This window comes from Saimiri boliviensis, chromosome 1 (genome assembly GCF_048565385.1).
Source record: "Saimiri boliviensis isolate mSaiBol1 chromosome 1, mSaiBol1.pri, whole genome shotgun sequence".
Lineage (NCBI taxonomy): Eukaryota > Metazoa > Chordata > Mammalia > Primates > Cebidae > Saimiri > Saimiri boliviensis.
The window spans coordinates 227,959,879-227,978,763 of NC_133449.1; the positions used below are offsets into that span (position 1 = coordinate 227,959,879).

At 44.7% G+C, this 18,885-nt stretch overlaps 1 protein-coding gene across 3 annotated transcripts in view; it reads right to left on the reverse strand.

The window, feature by feature from the left end:
- Positions 1-9,141: 9,141 nt before the first annotated feature.
- Positions 9,142-18,885, reverse strand: part of RASGRF2 (Ras protein specific guanine nucleotide releasing factor 2) — a 374,367-nt gene continuing 364,623 nt past the window's right edge. For all 3 annotated transcript variants that reach the window (XM_074384260.1, XM_003920945.4, XM_039474667.2), the window contains one exon: positions 9,142-13,679. In XM_074384260.1, coding sequence (XP_074240361.1) covers positions 13,587-13,679 — 93 coding nt within the window. In that variant the 3' untranslated portion in view covers positions 9,142-13,586. The remainder of the gene's footprint in view (positions 13,680-18,885) is intronic.

Genomic DNA, 18,885 nt, shown 5'->3' on the forward strand with positions numbered 1-18,885 from the left:
CAGGAGCATGGGTGGCAGCGGAGAGTGAAGGGCAGAGGCAGGGCAGGGACTGCAGAGACAGGCCGGAGCCAAAGCACTGGAGCCACAGCCAGAGGAACAAACTGTGAGACCTGGGACTTTTGGAAGCGGTGAAAAGTGACAAGAAGATTCTTCATAAGAGTGATTTTGGGCCAGGCACGGTGGCTCAAGCCTGTAATCCCGGCACTTTGGGAGGCCGAGGCGGGTGGATCACGTGGTCAAGAGATCGAGACCATCCCGGTCAACATGGTGAAACCCCGCCTCTACTAAAAATACAAAAAATTAGCTGGGCATGGTGGCACGTGCCTGTAATCCCAGATACTCAGGAGGCTGAGGCAGGAGAATTGCCTGACCCCAGGAGGCGGATGTTGCGGTGAGCCGAGATAGCGCCATTGCACTCCAGCCTGGGTAACAAGAGCGAAACTCTGTCTCAAAAAAAAAAAAAAAAAAAAAAAAGTGATTTTGTTTTGTTTGACTTATGGAAGGTTGACTCCGGACCAATGCTGTGGGCTGTGGGCTGTTACCAGTTCATGACGACGTAAGTAGAGGAATTGAGAGTAAGCATGTAGAACACTTAGAGCGCATTGATAGTCATTTTAGTTTTTAAATTTTGAGGTAGCATTTTGTATGTCTGTTGATTCTATTTTTCTAGTAGTTGTGCTTTATCATATTTTACAAATGTGTGGGTCTGCTATGAATTAGAAATTTTCAACATTTTGAAACTTTGAAAGAAATTAGAAAATTAGAGATTTTGCCACAGACAGTGTGAGAAGCCCAGCATTGCCACTCAGAAACTGCTGGTGCATTCAGATGGTGAAGTATTCTGCACCTATTAAAGGAGTTAGAACTGCCTCCACGGACCTGGCCATCTGTGACACCTTTTAGGTGAAAAGGAAAATTTGCTTAGGACTGAATATGAGTGGTTGCAGTTTTGTAACAATGATGCATGCACATATACATTTTCATATATTTGTATGAACATGAAAGTATCAAAGGATATTCATCAAACTGCCAAAAGGGTTGCTTCAGAGCAACGGACTTGGAGAAGGCAGATTAATTTTCTCTTAATGGAACTCTGTATTGTATCACTTGTAAAAATAAGCATGTGTCACTTTTATGATGAAATAACAACCTAAAAAAGAAAATTGTGATGTGTGTTAAAATTTTGGATTTCTAGGCTCCACCTTTTGGAATGGGTCTCTCTAAGAGTGGGGTCCTCACGTGTATAGTGAGAAAAAGCTCCCTGAGTACAGGCTGTCACCAAGACCGCTGGGTGTAGGAACCCTGCATGGTACCCACCTGAGCCTGAGCAGCTCCTCTCCATCATGGGCATAATGGAGTCTCCCTGTGGGGTGTCATGAAGACGACGGGACAGGCTGCAGTAGGCACTGAATAAATGCGAGTCGCTTCCCCCCGATGACCCTACGGCTATGGGATCGTTGTCACTACCTCCCCAAAGCCACACCTGATTTTTCCAGCCAGCACTGGTCTGCCCCTCCTCTGAATGCTTTTTCATTTTAGCCTACATTTTTAGCATTTAAATCTTTCATTTAATTTGAGAAGTAGTCTCACTCGGTCACCCAGGCTGGAGTGCAGTGACATCCCTGCTCACTGCAACCTCCAATTCTTGGGTTCAAGCAATTCTCTTGCTTCAGTCTCCCAAGTAGCTGGGGTTACAGGCGCCCACCACTGCATGTGGCTAATTGTGTACTTTTAGTAGAGATGGGATTTTGCCATGTTGGCCAGGCTAGTCTCAAACCTCTGACCTTAATTGATCCACCTGCCTCAGCCTCCCAAAGGGCTGGGATTATAGGCGTGAGCCACATGGCTGGCTTCATTTAATTTGTATTTTCTATCTCTCTGCAGACAAGACTTTGAAGGTGTCTATCACATACTTTCAGACCTACTGGTCATCCTCCGAAAAGCAACATTAGGGTTCACAAAATGGATTTAACCAGTTGAGTTCCCCAGTTTTTCTTCCAGACTCCACCCTCCAACAGTGTGTCCAGTGACGTCCTGGCATCACCGGACAGGTCCTTCACTTTGCCACCTCTGACCCTTTGCTTGAGCATTTTCTTTTACCTGGAATATCCTTTCCAACCCTGTACACCGACTGAGTCAAACCTCTGTCTTCTTTTTTGAGCTAACATTTATGAGCTTCTATTATGAGCCATGCATTATGCAATGGGCCTTATAAACACAACCAGTCTTTGTAACAATCTTGCCAAGTATGCTTTATTGTGTGCATGGGGAAACTGAGGCTCAAGAGAAGTGACCTACCCCAGGTTTCAGCGCCAGCACACTGGTAGAGCTGGGATTTTTTTTTTTTTTTTTTTTGAGACGGAGTTTCGCTCTTGCTACCCAGGCTGGAGTGCAATGGCACGATCTCGGCTCACCGCAACCTCCGCCTCCTGGGTTCAGGCAATTCTCCTGCCTCAGCCTCCTGAGTAGCTGGGATGACAGGCACGCGCCACCATGCCTAGCTAATTTTTTGTATTTTTAGTAGAGACGGGGTTTCACCATGTTGACCAGGTTGGTCTCGATCTCTTGACCTTGTGATCCACCCGCCTCGGCCTCCCAAAGTGCTGGGATTACAGGCTTGAGCCACCGCGCCCGGCCTTAGAGCTGGGATTTGAACCCAGGTTTGCCTTTAGCCCTGGATTCAGCTTCCTTGCAGATCCCAGCACCTCACAGACAGCCCTGCACTGACCAGCAGTTGGAAGGAAATCACCCTTGTGGCTTAGGAGCTGTGGTGCCACAGGCCACTCCACTCGGTCAAACCCCAAGACCGTACAAGTACATTTACCATAGCAGCTCCTGGGCACAGGATTGTCACCTCAGGGCATATGACTCGCCCTGAAATCCTAGAGTTGCAGATTATAAACTTACTCTCTCTCCCTGTCCTTGGACTCCCCACTATGGAGCCCAGATGCCAGGGATATCTCTGCCCCTTCCACTCTGACCCCAGGTGCCCAATGTGCCTCCCAGGCCTTGCTAGGGATGCTGTGCCAGTATGAGGAGGAAGGCAGTCTCCAGCTCTCACGCCATAGAAACTGTCTGCCTCAGTTTCCCTGACCTGGGACACTGCCATGGCTCCCAGTTTGAAAAACACCATTTATAGCATGTAGGCTAAAACTGGCAGAATACCTGGGCTCCAAGCTAGGGAGATCGGGAGCAGGGAAGTGCAAGGGTACAGCCAGACAGAGCCAAAAGCAATAATACTGTGTTTGGTCCTACACTGCCCTCTCCGTTAAAAATAAGGAGAATTGCATCAGGCTCTTTTAATTGACCACGAGCTATACATGTCTTGGTCCCAGGCAGTCATACTGGGAGTCCAGATCCTGGTCTAATGGTCTTCTCTGGTTCTGTGACATCCTAGAATGTGAAGGGGAGGCCCTGGGTTCTGTCGCTGCCTCCAGCCCAAGCTCCCTGCTTTTCCTGGGCATCATGGATGGACCATGTCTGCCTTTCGGCTGACTCAGACTTATTTCTGCTCCAGCCATTCACAGCGTCGGTGTGTCTGAACTCCTCAGCCAGAGGGCAGGTGGAAGGCTGTGGGGAGCATCACGTGTCAGCTTTCCATCCAGAGAGCCACCCCAAAACAGAGGACGTCCTTGAGTTTGGACCAGCTCCACAGAACACTCTGAACAAATTCTCAAGAGGCCAGGCTCCTAGGCCAGCAGAAAATGCCTGTCTCCTCCCAGTTCTAAGACAGCAAAGGGTTCAATTGACCTCACGATCACTGGGTACACAGCCAACCTTAATGGGCACTCTTGACATCACTGTTCTACTCAGCAAGTAGAAAGTCCCAGGCAGGAGATACTTAGAATCCTACTTGGTAGGACAGAGGCCTTTCCTGGGCCTCCTGTGAAGGAGATACGGGATTGTTACCAGACTTGTTCCTCAAGGGTGTATATATTTTTAAGAAAACAGGAAGCTAGGAGCCATCTAGTCCACTGAAGTGCTGTGAAGTGGGCTTCCTTCCTCCCTGCCCACAGTGGGAGTCTCTGAGGCTTCCCAGGCAGGGCTGGGTATGACCTCCAGCAGTCACCTTCAGCATGGCTTCCTGCTGGATTCCTGGCTCTGTGGGCAGGAGCTCCCAGAATGCTCAACGAAGGCTCTATGAGGCTTCCTCTGGGAAGACAAATGGAGCCAGCTCTAGGCGATGGCAGAGACGGAGGCCCGGGGCCTCTGAGCTAGGGGCAAAGTCAGTCCCCACCATGTGTCTGAAACCTCAGGATTCCCTGTTCTGTGCTGCCCCCGCCCCACCGACACACACGTAACTCACGGTTTCCTTAGGAAAACCGACCTGGCTATGGCCCATTTCTGAAGGATGTGATTTGGTCACGAGGCCAGCAGTCCACGGGGTGCCTGTGGCACTCCTGTGCTCTGCTGGGACAGTGCCTTAACCCTCAAGTGTGATTAACGCCAAAGTCTTTGGAAAAGGTGCCTCTCAATGCAGAGGAAGTGAAGTGCTCAAACTGCCAAGCAAGGCGCAGAGCCTTCTGGAGGAGCCCACCTGTCAGGAAACCTGTGGCCACATTCCGTGGCCGTGCTCGCTTCCGCGAGAGGACAGAGAGACCAAGGACACGAGTTCAGAATGGAGAAACCGTGAGGGCCACAGACCGGAGAAGCAGCCCTTCTGGAAACAGCGCACAGGTGTAACTAGCGTTAACCTTGTCCTGAGGCACTAATCGCCCCTCACTTGACTCCAGCTGCCACTGAGGGGTCACTGAGCCTGGCGACACTCTCTAGAAGATCTAAAGAGCAGCACTGAGGAGACCTAAAGATTTTGGCCTGTCAAATGTCACTCTTCCTCAGATTCGGAGGAGAGCATTTGAAAGCAGACCACTCAACAGGATTGACTGTAACCCCGGGACAACCCAGCAAGCTAGCGAAGAACAAGCCCCTGCCCAGATGCAACGCATGGGGCCAATTCCACAGGTTTGGGTTGTTAATTAACCTCCGGTGGGAAAGGTAAGGAAGGGGGGAGGGGAGACGCTTACTTGGCTCATTTTTATCATTGTGTAAATATTAATGATGGCAAAACTGAATCTCTAGCAATATTATTTGCCAGTTTAAACTGGGCCTGGCTACTGGGCTTATTAGTAATTAGCGTCACCAAAATTTTAATTTTCTAGTCAGTTCATCCCGTCACTGATTTACATGTCTTTTTGAGACTGAGACTCCTGGGGAAAAACATTCCCGGAAATGAGTGGATTAGACTCTGCAAATTACAAGGGGAAGATATTTGAAGTTTAAAGTTGTCCCAAACTTAGTGTCAAAATACAGCCTTTGGATTTCTTTTCCTTTTTGTCCATCAGGAAAAATTCCTGATTCACGACAAAAAGAGGCCCTGCAGGCAGCGTGCTGATTTGTTCTGCTCCTCGGGCTGAGCTGCCCCAAGCCAGGGAGGAGGGGACGCTCCGGCCAAGGGCGGCGGTCTGCGGGCTTTAGCGAGTCAGCGTTGCCTCCCCGCAATCAGCGTCCTAACGGGGTCCCTGCCGGGCCACAGCCCTGCATCCGCTCCGCCGAGGCCCCTCACACTGGCTCTAGCCATGCCGCCTCTTTGGAGGAATAAAACAGAGTTTCACGGACTCACCGACCTTGACGCCGGACTCTCCCACGTCCTGCAGAGCCCACACAGCCAAGAAGCGTCCGGGGAGCCGGCCGGCCGGCCTGGAAAAGCCTCCCTGGCGGGGCGGGGCTTAGGACCTCGCCAATCCCAGCGCGGACCTCCCGTGGCACCGGCCCCACAGCCGTACCCTTGAAGGCAGGCCCCTGAGCGCTGGGCCCTTGGCAGCACCTGCCCTTTCTCTGAAACGTAAACGGCCAGTCTTGCTCCCCAGGCCTGGTCCTGGAGGCTCCTCTGCCAGTGCTCTAAGAGTGGTGCTTGGGTCTCAGAATGGAAGGGTCAGCAGGAGAAACTGCACATCTGTTGGGGGATTTGTTTCTCTCTTCTCTCAGGTGCACCAGCCTTGGGTCCTGGTGAGCTCTGGAGGATGAACCCCTCAAGCCAAGGTCAGAGAGGAGGATGTCTCAAGCTGCCTGACTCCAGCAGCTGACCGGTCCCTGAACCAGGGGCCGGAGGGACCTCCTTCCAGCATCTTTGTCTGGGGCCGGGATCCAGGGACAACTACAGTCACATTTCTCTTCAAGATCAGGCCATCTGCAGTAGACGGCTAGATCATGTCGCTTTCTGTCCACACCAGCTTAACCCACGGCAGGCCATAGCCCTGCTTAAAAATAGCCCTGCCTGGGATATCCATTGCACGCTGGGAAGGCTGCTTGTAAATAGCAATGAACCAAGCAGGATTTTGGACAGCAGCCCTGCCATTTCAAGGGAGCCTACCTAGGTATCTGGTGACCGTCACGTACTCAGCTTCTGAGGCCACGTGGACATGACCAGCTGGTTCCTGTCTCTTCCTTCTCAGAGCCCAGCTCACGCTCAGAGGACTTGATGGAGCAGGAGGTGGAGCCCCATGAGTAACCTTTTACCCAGTGTGCTTCTCCTTCAGTTTCTATTTCTTTTAAACACGACCCATGTTTAAAAATATCACCTGTTGCCGGGCGCGGTGGCTCAAGCCTGTAATCCCAGCACTTTGGGAGGCCGAGGCGTGTGGATCACGAGGTCAACAGATCGAGACCATCCTGGTCAACATGGTGAAACCCCGTCTCTAGAAAAAATACAAAAATTAGCTGGGCATGGTGGCCCGTGCCTGTAATCCCAGCTACTCAGGAGGCTGAGGCAGGAGAATTGCCTGAACCCAGGAGGCAGAGGTTGCGGTGAGCCGAGATAGCGCCATTGCACTCCAGCCTGGGTAACAAGAGCGAAACTCCGTCTCAAAAAAAAAAAAAAAAAAAAAAAAAAAAATCACCTATTTTACCTTTGCATGGGGTACTGATTGGGAGAGCACATGAGGGGGCCTTTTGGTGGGATGGAAAGGTTCTTGGCTGGAGTGGTTATATACAGTAAAGATAGGGACCAACCAAATGGATTTCATAATCCTGTAAGGAGTCAAGACCCACCAGTGTGCATATTCTGTCATCAGGGCGGTCTCGGTTTATTCCTTCTCAAAATAGCTCTTTTGCACACACAGGCGTTTCAAGTTAGTTCAGGCACCAACTGAAATAAATCCAGTGACCCTGAAACAGCCCCCCTCCCAGATCCAGAAAACCATAAGGCTTTTGAAGAGCATGGAATTGTAGATTTCAAGAAATGGCATCTATAGCAAAAACCTCCTTTTCCTCCCCAATTGCCTAGTCAACATTTAGGGCCCCCTCCACTCACCCTAACTCAACACCTTATATTTTACAGAATAAATGTATAGGTTAGTGAGTAAGGTCAGAAGAAAAGCTGGGTCCTTGTTGAGAAAAGAGAGGGTACCACTCTTCCTTTGAGGACCTGGTCCTCTCCAAGCTTATAAAGGTGGGGTGATGGGGCTGAAATCTCTACGAGGTTCTCACAGTGGAAATTCTGGATTTCTGGAAATCCTTCAAATGCCATCCCTCTCACATGCCATCCATTCCCCTCTCATCATTACCAACTCCCTCTGAAGCTCTGGGGCTCGAGCCACACCAGGCTGCCCTGTGGCTGGCTGCTGCCATAGGGGCGGGAACAGAATTGAAGCGTATGATTGCCATATCATTTGCTGTAAAGGAAAATGTCCTGGACTTACTCTTTTCCGTTCCTGAGTCCAGCAGGAGTGTGGCTAGAACAGGCCACAGATTTGACCTTGTAGGCAAGGACAATGCCTTGTGGGATGAGCAAGTAATAGGATGAAAGGAACCTGGGTCCCACCAGCCTGGATTGCTCATTTCAGAATTGGGCAGGAGGAACGCCTTTACCCCTTTCCTTAGTCTATTCTTGTGTCCAGCAAGTGTGACTTAATTCCATCAGCTCTAAATGTTAGCACAACCTCGTAAAATTTCAAAGTATTTTAATATATAGTAATCTATATGCTACTGCAGTGATTTTAGGGGTAGACAGGAGTCTTATTTCAGAAGGCCCTCCTGAGTGGCACCTGGTGACTGTTGGGCCAGGACTCCACCCCAGCAGCTTATCTCCACAGCCCATGCAGGAGCATTGAGCTGCTGTGTGATGGACTGAGCTGTTCTAGGTGGTAGTGAGTTCTCCGTGCCTGGAGGTAATCAAATATGGGCTGGGGATGTCACAGGAGGAATCTAAGCACTGGAAAGAAAGTCTGATTAGCTGATCGTTTGTATTATTTCAAAGCTTTCCCCAAATTCTTTGATATTTTAGGGCCACTTCTAAACTGTTTTTCTCCCTGAACTTTGGAAGTAATATTTAGAAATAAAATATTTCAAGGAACTCACAAGAAGATGCAAAATAAAAATAAGCCCCCCAAGCAAAACAAAACAGACTCATTGTGGTAAAAGAGACCCCAGAAAATGTTAAAAACCAGATTCTACAGCTCTGGCAAGGGAAGAGGTCAGCCACACCCAGCATTCCCCCACCTGGGTAACTGCCTCAAGACTTTCTTTCCTACAATTAAATGAAAACCAGTTGCTGAAAAACTATGTCTGGAGGATTTCTTCCTCAACTTCAACAGACAAACTGATGTTGTGACGAACCCCCGTTTCTTCAACACAGTTTCCCTATGACAAGTGATCAGCCTCACAAAGCATTCCATCCTCATAACTGACCATGGACCACAGCCGGCTCTGGCTGGCTTACAGATTGCACACCAAACGTCTTTGTGTCCCGTGTTTCATCTCTTGACGTACACAGCCCAATTTTACTACATTTTAATGTTAAGTCTCCATCCCCAAATGAACACGGGTTGTATGTAACATATATGATTACTGACTATGCATGCATTAGGACCTCTCGTAAATATTTGTAAGATTATCCTATAATCTACCTAATGTCTATGTATGACCCCTCTTGTTGGGCATAAATCTCAGCCTCTCCCTTTTGTCTCTAAAGGGCTTGCTTTTGGCTTTGGCCAGAGGCTCCAGCCTGCAGGCTGTAACCCTTATATAAGAAATAAAGTTCTATTTTTTCAAAATGTATACATTTCATGGTTTTAAGTTGACAAAGGCAATGCAGAAAATGGGGAGGGGGAAGAGTTAAATGAAGAAACCAATGAGATTTCTGCATATTCAAGAAAGGTGAAGTTTAATTTGCATATAGGCATAACCTACACCTCCCCTGGCAAGTGTCAGGCCACAGCACAAACCCCTCTGTCCAATCCCAAAGGCCCAGAGATTTGCAAAGTAACTGGACACGAATGATATGCTTCTCAAACTAATACACATATTCGTCCATGGCACACACACTCAAATGATAAAGAAATACACAGAAATCCTCTACAAAAAAAGAGCTGAGGATAGTAATCAGATTACCTCACATGTGGACAGCACTTTACAGTTTACAGTCTCCATTTGGTCCTCACAATAGCCCCGTGAGGTAAGCAGCACAGGGATTACTATTCATTCACACCATTTTGCAGATGAGGAAATTGAGGCTCAAAGATGCGTAAACACCAGCCTAAGGTTTTCCAGGGGGAGACTGGGCCTAGGACTCATAGCTGGGATGCCTAGGCCAGGTCTCTTTCATAACTGGCTTTCTAGTGAAAAATGAAATGAGCTGTGTGAAAAACAACATCATTAAGTATAATAGAACTATTATTTTCCTTGAGCAGAACAGACGAAGTACAATCAGTTCTAATGTTAGTGTCATGCTGCATGGCAGCTGAGATGAATAATTTTCTCAATCGTTCATGTGTTTATACCTACAACAAAATGACTGTTTCCCATTTTGGTTCTGCCTCGTCTTAATTTTAAGTCACCACTGGCTGCTGAGAAATGACACACTGATTAGATTTCATTGACTCAAGTCTTCTTCCCAGGAATTACATAGTGGTGTCTATAATTGAGTCACTTATTAAACTTACAATCTGATTTCTTACTGAAATGAAAATGACTTTCATTCATTGATTCCCTCTGGCTGTGGACATTAGCCTGGCTATGTCCTTCAGCCCTAAATAGTAGGTTCTTTTATGCCATTTCAATAGTCGTGAAAATAATACATTTTGCAGTTGGAGTTTTTAAAACCTTTATACTTTAAAGTGAAGAGAGACTTTTTTAAAGGGGATAATATCAAACTTTGAAAAGAAAAACTAAGTAAAATGTGTTGCTTTTAAATAAAAATTAATTTTATTGGGAATAATCCCTGTATTGCATTATTCTTTTTAGTTAAGAATTTAAAAGCTGCCTAATCACTGCTGGGCCAAGGTCTCATCTGATACAATAACAAGAGAGAAAGGGCACTGATCCATTATTATTTGCTCCACGTGGGACCATAATGGATTTTTCTCTTCCAAGTGATTCAGTTTCTCTGAGTTTCATTTGTTTATAAGTAGTACTTTAGGACGTACTGAAATTTAACAAACAGTAATGGGACTTTGTGTGAGAGCCACTTGAAAATATTGCAACGGCTGTTTAAAATTCCCTTTTTAAATTCCTTCAGAAAAACACTAAGGAAAAGTGACAACGTTTCACTTTATGCCTGAATCTGTCAAATAATGTATTGGATTAGAGAAGAGATTTGTCCCTGTAGCAAAACTAGATGTCTTAGTTAATAACCAAAGGCATCCCCTAAAAGCCCCAGGATAATTCCGTTGACAGTACAAAATGTGGGCAGTCTTTCCAAAGCATAAAATTGGATTCTACTTCGGATTTTCTAGGTTAATTTTACAGTATACATGTTCGCTACTTGGCTGTTAGAGGCTGACCTCCCATTTCCTCTTAGAAATGGGTCTCCATACTGGAATAGAGGCAGACACAGCTGGGAACGCAGGCTCTGTGCGTAGGCAGAAGAGGATGGCTACTTTAACGATCAGAAAAAAAACACTGCAAATTGCTCTTGGGGATTTTTAATTTGACCAAATTGAAGGTATTTTAAAATGTGCATTCCCATCCCAGCTGGCCCAAGAACAGTGCAGGTCATCAAAACGCACCCCCTCAGAGGTGGAACGAGCTCTCTTGCTCTCTTGCAGCTCCAGGAAGACTGCAGACTCCAGGAAGTGGTGTCATTCTCAAACGAAAATGCAAAGGGCTGGCGAGTGGCGCGCCCCTGCAGTCCCAGCTACTTGAGGGGCTGAGGCAGGAAGATTGCTTGGGTCCAGGAGTTCAAGGCCAGCCTGAGCAACATAGTGAGACCCTGTTTTTCAAAGAAACAAAAACTCCCTAAAAGGCAGCATAGCAATTGACAGTGCCTAATATGACCACCACGACACAGTTCCAACATCCTGCAGTAAATAGGTGCAAAAGCTTTTTCACTAGTTGAAGAAAAGCTGTGGTCCCAAAGGGCAGGAGCATTTGGAAACTCCCATCTTATTTTTCTTTAATAAGAATGGCTGCAGCGTCTCTGGAACATTTGGGTCAAAGAAATGAGTCCAAACTTCCAGGGAAAGCACACGTTGAACCATCCCTTTCCCTCTGAAGGGCTCTGGCAGCTCCAAGGCAGAAGAGAACGCATCGACCTTTCCACGTGTTGTTTGGCCTGAAACTAATATGTGTGTGGTCTTCTCACAGATTTGTCCTGCTTTTAGTTCACCTTTCAGGACTTCGCATTAGAGCCAAGAAATCTAACCTTTACTTTTCTTCTGCAAGACCTTGAGGTGTCTGGTGCAACTGATACATATTATGTCAAACTCTCAGTTTCTGCGCACTGAGAAATAAATCACAAGTTATGCTTTGTTAGGATCCAAACAGCCCATGCTTCTCATCATGCATCAAGATGCGTCAACCTCTTATTTGAAACTAAAGAGAACAAACAAGCAACTTTAAAAAAAGAAAAAAAGAAAAAGAAAGCATCCATAAGGAACCCTCCCTGGGTTGAGTGCTACACTGTTGGCTAATATGAACTATTAAAAATATTTTTGGAATGGTCTTCAAATATTATAAATATCTTCTTTTACTTAGTTGACATTTTACTATATAGTTATGTACAGAGATGGCGCTCACCATGCAGAAAATGTACATTCTCTACCTCTATGGTATATTACCCATGCTAGCTCTTCCACTGGGTCTTAGGAGCCAGCAGGTGGAATTTATTAGTCAGCTGTTAGCTCTAGCAACATAATTAAAGTGCAAGGAAAGAGGGAAAACAGCCAGACAGATCGATTTTTCATTGTCAGCATCAATAAGTTTCATGCCGCTAAGAGAAAACGTCAGGTGCAATAGGTTCAGGGAAATAGAACTGTATTTTTTTCTCTTCCTTCTTTTAAAGCAGCAGTCTCCCTGAGAAGAGAAGAGGGAGGTAAACAATGAGATAGCCCTATTTCTTCCACGACTGACAGCCTTGGGAAAAGTAAGGTCAATTCCCCAGCCTCAGGTAGCAGGACTAACCCCCACATTTGGTTTTGTAATATAAGAGCTGTTCGGTGGTTGGGCCCACTTCCCATGCACTTACAATATTATCACTCAGAGATCCCTCAACATCATTTTTAAAAGAAAGATATCTACCAGCAGCATATGGAAGTGTGGGTTTTGAAAGGAAAATTTCACAAACTGGTTTAAAAAAAAAATACAGCCAATGTTCATAGTAAGCCTATAAAAGGTCCGCATAAATGAGAATGGATTCCTGCGGTACGAAGGGCAGGGAAAGAAAACACGCAAAGCGAGGCGCGGAGAGGTTTTTTAGGTCTGGGTTTTCACTCAGCACTGAAACCCATGACTGCCCACAGCCCTTGGCGGCCTTCTGCCTGTTCCGCAGTTTTGCTGGTGAAACGGGTGTGTGTGTGTGTGTGTGTGTGTGTGTTTGACAACTGCAGTGCCTCTCCAAGGGGGTTGGCTTCTTATGACCAAACAGTCTCAAGGAAGAGCTCCCCACCCACCTCAGCCAGCCACTGCCTGGAATCCTCCTACTGCATTTACTTAAGGAAATGTTACATACACATCCATTTGTCTTTCCTCCTGTCTTTCCTATCCCGTTGCCTAAAGACTGGAAAGGCAGTTTCAGAAGGTACCATTCCTCACATGTAAATATTTACAATGCACTGAAAACCATGCACATGCTGTAGACTGAAATTGCTTGTGTGTTGGTCCCTCTCTGCAGAGGAAGTGTCAGCTTTTCTGTGAAGCTTATACCAAAAGGAAATGTAATGGAACCAGTCAAATCCCAGAAGATTGGTAGGTGTGTCCAAGCCAGTAAAGCGCCAGAGAAACATCACAGGTCCTTTTCATGGATCCTTGTCCCTGAGTTCTAACAGAACACGGACAGAGCTTAAAATCTACCGATTTACCTGCTTTGTTAAAATGGCAACTAGCATCTCCCATCTGACATTCTCTTACGTAAAACGTGCCACCAGCTTTCTACACAGCCATCTTTCACCTTCCCACCCAAGTCTGAAGCCTCTGTCTTGGCCCCAAACAGCTGGGTTTCTCTCTAACGGAGACAGAATTCCAGTCTGGTTCCATCTTCTTTGGTGGAGAAAGGAGACTGGCTTCGTGCTGTACCGTGTGAGGCATGGCATACACAATTCTGTCTGTCCTGCTTTCCATGAAAATCCCGTGGATGCAGGGGCAAGGCCAGATCTTCAAGCAGGGAGTCGAGGTTCAATTTTTAGTGACAGCTCATATAGCGTATCTTCATCTATGATAAGGTCTTTGTCAAGCAAGTACTGTGTAACCTGAAAAAAAGGGGAAGTCCCAGCTTTTACCTCTTTTAGAACACAAGTGGGTACATTTTCTGAATGGAATCTAACAGAATTCAACATTTTCTCTTAAACACCTAAAAATCTTGTGTGACCAAAAAATCATAAATGTTTTCACTGTGGAAAAAAAAAAAAAAAGCAATCAAATATCTCTAGTCCTCTGGCACCCTCCGATCCCAGGTACCTCCCTCAAGAAGAGCTACTGTTTCCAGCTGGTTTCATTCTCCCAGTTGTTTCTCTATGTGTTTATAGACATGACATGTACTTAAAGAAACCATTTTTCCCTCTAAAATTGGCATCATGCTGTATAGTTTATTCTGCTTTCATTTCCTAATGATAGGTCAGAGAGGGCTCCCTACACAGAGCTCTAGCTGCTATACAGTATTAATAGTGCAATACATTGAACCCTATTTAATAATCTCATTGATGGATGTTGAGTTGCTGTCAATACTTCACTGTTACACAAAGTTTCAGTGAATTCCTTGTTAGCATGCTTCCTGGTGTGCATTTGTAAATACTCTGCTAGGGTAGACACCAGAAGTGAAAGGAAAGGAATTGACAGGAGAAAATGAAAATGTTGGGGCATGGGGCATTTCCATGAAAATATTTCTTTAGTTTTATTGAAATATAACACACTAAAGTGAAATGAATACTTTGATCAGTTTTGACAAACATATACACCACGTAACTTACACACATTTCATGATAAAGCACAATTTCAGCATCCCCAAAAGTTTCCTCACGCACCTACCCAGTCAGTCTGCTCCCAGAATCAAGCACTGCCTTGGTTTCTGCCACCGCATATTAGTTCTGTCTACTTTGGAACCTCCTATCAATGGAATCGTATGGTGTGTACTCCTTTGTATGTGGCTTCTTTCACACAGCGCTTTGAGATTCAGCCTTGCTGTGGCCTGTACCAGTAGTTTGCTCTCTTCTCATGGCTGAGTAATATTTCATTGCAGAGAGATACCATAATTTGCTTATTCATTCGTCAGTTGATGGACACTTGAGTTCTTCCCAGATATGGGCTATTATTTAGAAATGTTATGAACATTTTATACATGGTTTTTAATGAGCATGCTTTCATTTTCCCTTTGGATAAATACTTAAGAGAGAAATTGCTAGGTCCTAAGACAGATGTTCTTTTAACAGTTTAAGAAACTTCCAAATGGCACAATTTTGTAAAATGGTTGTTCTATTTTATTCTCACCAACAATGGTAAGAGTTCCAGTAATTCAATATGCCAATTTTTAATTTTAAATGATGATGGAAAATGACCTGCAAAGCTTCCGAACCTACAGTACATGACAGTACCTGTTTTCCCGTATCCTAAGCAATGTTTGATATTATCAGTCTCTTAAGTTTTTGTCCATCTGATAAGTGAAAATGCTGTCCCACTCTAGTTTGCATTTTCTCTTTTTACTAGTGAAGTTGAGCATTTAAAAAATATTTTTTCGCCATTTTGTTTCTTCTCTGACGTAACCATTCACAGATTTACCAATGGAATTGTTTATGCTTTTCTTATAGATTACAGAAATACTTTTATTCTGTTTCTTCATTTTATATGTTGCAAATGTTGTCTCCTTGTCTACTGCTTATATTTTGACTTCAAAAATAATTGTCGCGCCGGGCGCGGTGGCTCAAGCCTGTAATCCCAGCACTTTGGGAGGCCGAGGCGGGTGGATCACAAGGTCAAGAGATCGAGACCATCCTGGTCAACATGGTGAAACCCCGTCTCTACTAAAAGTGCAAAAAATTAGCTGGGCATGGTGGCACGTGCCTGTAATCCCAGCTACTCAGGAGGCTGAGGCAGGAGAATTGCCTGAACCCAGGAGGCGGAGGTTGCGGTGAGCCGAGATCGTGCCATTGCACTCCAGCCTGGGTAACAAGGGCGAAACTCCGTCTCAAAAAAAAAAAAAAAAAAAAAAAAAAAATTGTCCTCTGTCATATAGAAGTCCTTAATTTTCATTAATTTTACAAAGCTTGGTTTTTACGTTTTTGCATTCTGTACTTAAGAAGGTCTTTCAAATCCAAAGTCATGAATATTTTATCCTTCATTTTATTCAAATAATATAAATATTTATTTTTAAACTTAAGTAATGAACTCATCTGGAATTTATTTTTGTGAACGGTAAGACAGAGAGCCAAAATTCCTGTTCTATTTATTGAACGGTCAGTTTCTTTCTGGCACTTTCTTTAAGTGTCTTCTTTATCTAGTATTAGATTTTCACGTAGATGAAACACACACGGCCTTTCTTCTGCCTCACTGGATCTGCACTGCTGTGCAAGGAGGGTCCTGCCTTAGTTACTCTCACTTTAGAATGTGGCCATAGCTGGTAGGGAACACTCTCCTTTACTATTCTTATTTACCAAACAGTTCTTGTCTGTTTTCTGGCCTATCCATGCTTCCATATGAGTTGCAGGATAAGCCTGTCAAGTTCCATGAGAACCCTGTTGGGATTTTGACCAGGATTTCAATGAATTTATACATTAATTTGAGTTCAATGGATCTCTTTACAATAGCAAGTGTTTTGATCCATGAATATGATAGAACTCTCTCCTTATGTACTTTAGTACATAAAAGTCTCACATATTTCCTGTTCCACTTAATCCTAGGCATTACCGATTTTGTTGCTATTTTGATTGAGATTATTTATATTGTATTTGAATTGGTTATTACCAATGTAGAAAATTGTTGGTTTTTACATGTCAAGTTGTTATACTCCCTTAATAATTTATCAGTTTTTCTCCTGGATTTCCTCTTGAATTTCTCTTGGATTTTCTAGATCAAATCATCTGTGAATTATAGTATTTAATCTTTACTTTTCCAATTTTTATGCCCTTTGCTTCGTTTTTTTTGCTTCATTGCCATGGTGAATTTTTTCCTGCTTGAAAATGAATAGTAGCAGCGATGGTCACAACCTTGTCTTTTTCCTGACTTGTATTAACTAATTCAAGAAGCATTTATTAGGCCAGGCGCGGTGGCTCAAGCCTGTAATTCCAGCACTTTGGGAGGCCGAGGCGGGCGGATCACAAGGTCAAGAGATCGAGACCATCCTGGTCAACATGGTGAAACCCCGTCTCTATTAAAAATACAAAAAATTAGCTGGGCATGGTGGGGCGTGCCTGTAATCCCAGCTACTCGGGAGGCTGAGGCAGGAGAATTGCCCGAACCCAGGAGGCGGAGGTTGCGCTGAGCCAAGATCGCGCCATTGCACTCCAGCCTGGGTAACAAGAGCGAAACTCCGTCTCAAAAAAAGAAAAAAAAAAAAAAAAGAAGAAGCATTTATTGTCTGCTATGGTCCAGGCACTGGGCAAGATGCTGGGGCTATGATAGTAAACACAGTAAGTTTGGCTCTGACCCTCAGAGATATCATGCATGTGTACATAATCACACAAATAAATGTTAAATGGCGACTCAAGCAGTAAGTGCTAGAAAGGAGAGGGACATGGTGCAATACAACCTTGAAAGAGTGGAGCAGGGTTTGGGAAAGCTAGGGAAGTCTTTCTGAGAAAGTGATACTTAAGCTGTGTACATGTAAACTATGCAATGAGGAAGAAATGGCACTCCAGACAGAAGGAAGAACATAGGTAACAGCTTTGTGGCAAACAGAAATAGGGCAAAACCTAGGGGCTATTACAGAAAGTGTGTCTCTCACTGTTGGAGTGGGAATTTACAGATAAGCAAATGTGGGGAGAGGGCTGGTGTGTTTCACATGGTAACAGAATAGAGTTGGAGGCATCAGTATATTTAGATTAATACAAATATTGATGGTTACATAAAGACATTTATAAATATGTATGTGTGTATGCATATATGCATATACATATATATGGGTAAACCTATATATACGTGTATGTGTATGTATATAGTTTTTATATATATATATATATATACACACACACGTATATATAGGTTTTATACACACACACACATATATATGTGTGTATATATATATATATATATATATGTGTGTGTGTGTATATATATATAGGTTGGTATACACACATTGATTCCTGTGCTCTGTCAGCTGAGGGGGCCTAAAAGAAATGATATCTCTATAACACAAGCATACCTAGAGCCTATATCTTGGTTGCTGAAACCACTCTCCAAAAAAAAAAAAGGAACTGGAGCTTTTGGCAGAAATATCTGATTCTAGGAATGGAGCAAAATATAAAAAATGAGTCTAGAGCATCTTTTTTCCCCCCCAGAGTCAGGGTGTTGCTCTGTTGCCCTGGCCAGAGTGCACTGGCTGGAGTGCTGTGGTGGGATCTCAGCTCACTGCAACATTTGCCTCCCAGTGTCAAGCGATTCTCCTGCCTCAGCCTCCTGATTAGCTAGGATTACAGATGCCCGTGACCATACCTGGCTAATTTTTGTAGTTTTAGTAGAGACAGGGGTTCACTACGTTGGCCAAGCTGGTCTTGAACTCCTGACCTCAGGTAATCCACTTGCTTTGGCCTTCCAAAATGGTGGGAATACAGGCATGAGCCACCACACCCAGCCACACTTGGTTAATTTTTAATTTTTTTGTAGAGACAAGGTCTCGCTATGTTGCCCCGGCTGGGCTCAAACTCCTGGGCTCAACCCATCCTCCTGCCTTGGCTCCCCTGAGTGCTAGGATTATAGGTGTGAGCCACCGTGCCTGGCCTGGAGCATCTTATATTATCAGAAAGTAAGAAAGTCCTTAAAAAAGAAAAAGAGAAAACCCCACATGGATTGGGGTATGACAAGGAAGTCAACTGAAAGAGCACCCAGTGGCCAAGCTTGGAACAATTTCAGCAATAGAATAAAGTATTAGTGGATGACAACCCTAAGTATCAAATCCATTAGTCCATATGGATATAAATAAAAGACTGAATAAATTAATAAATGGAGAAGAAACAAATCTCTTGAGCAGAAGAATCTCAAGGAATTTATGTAGGTATTTCACTCTCAAGGAGAGGTAGGCATAATTCTCCACTCCTTAGGTGTGGGCTGTACCTAGTGACTTCCTTCCCAAGAATACAGGATGGGAAGGAAGGAAAAAGAGTAACTTTACAGTGGAGACACCCAGCAAGCATTACCTTAGCCAGGCGAGTCAAGCTAACATCAACAGTCATAAATTATGTTGATAATATAATCTCCGATATGACGTGATGAAAATGGCACTTCCCCTCTGCGGTCTTCCTTCCAATAACC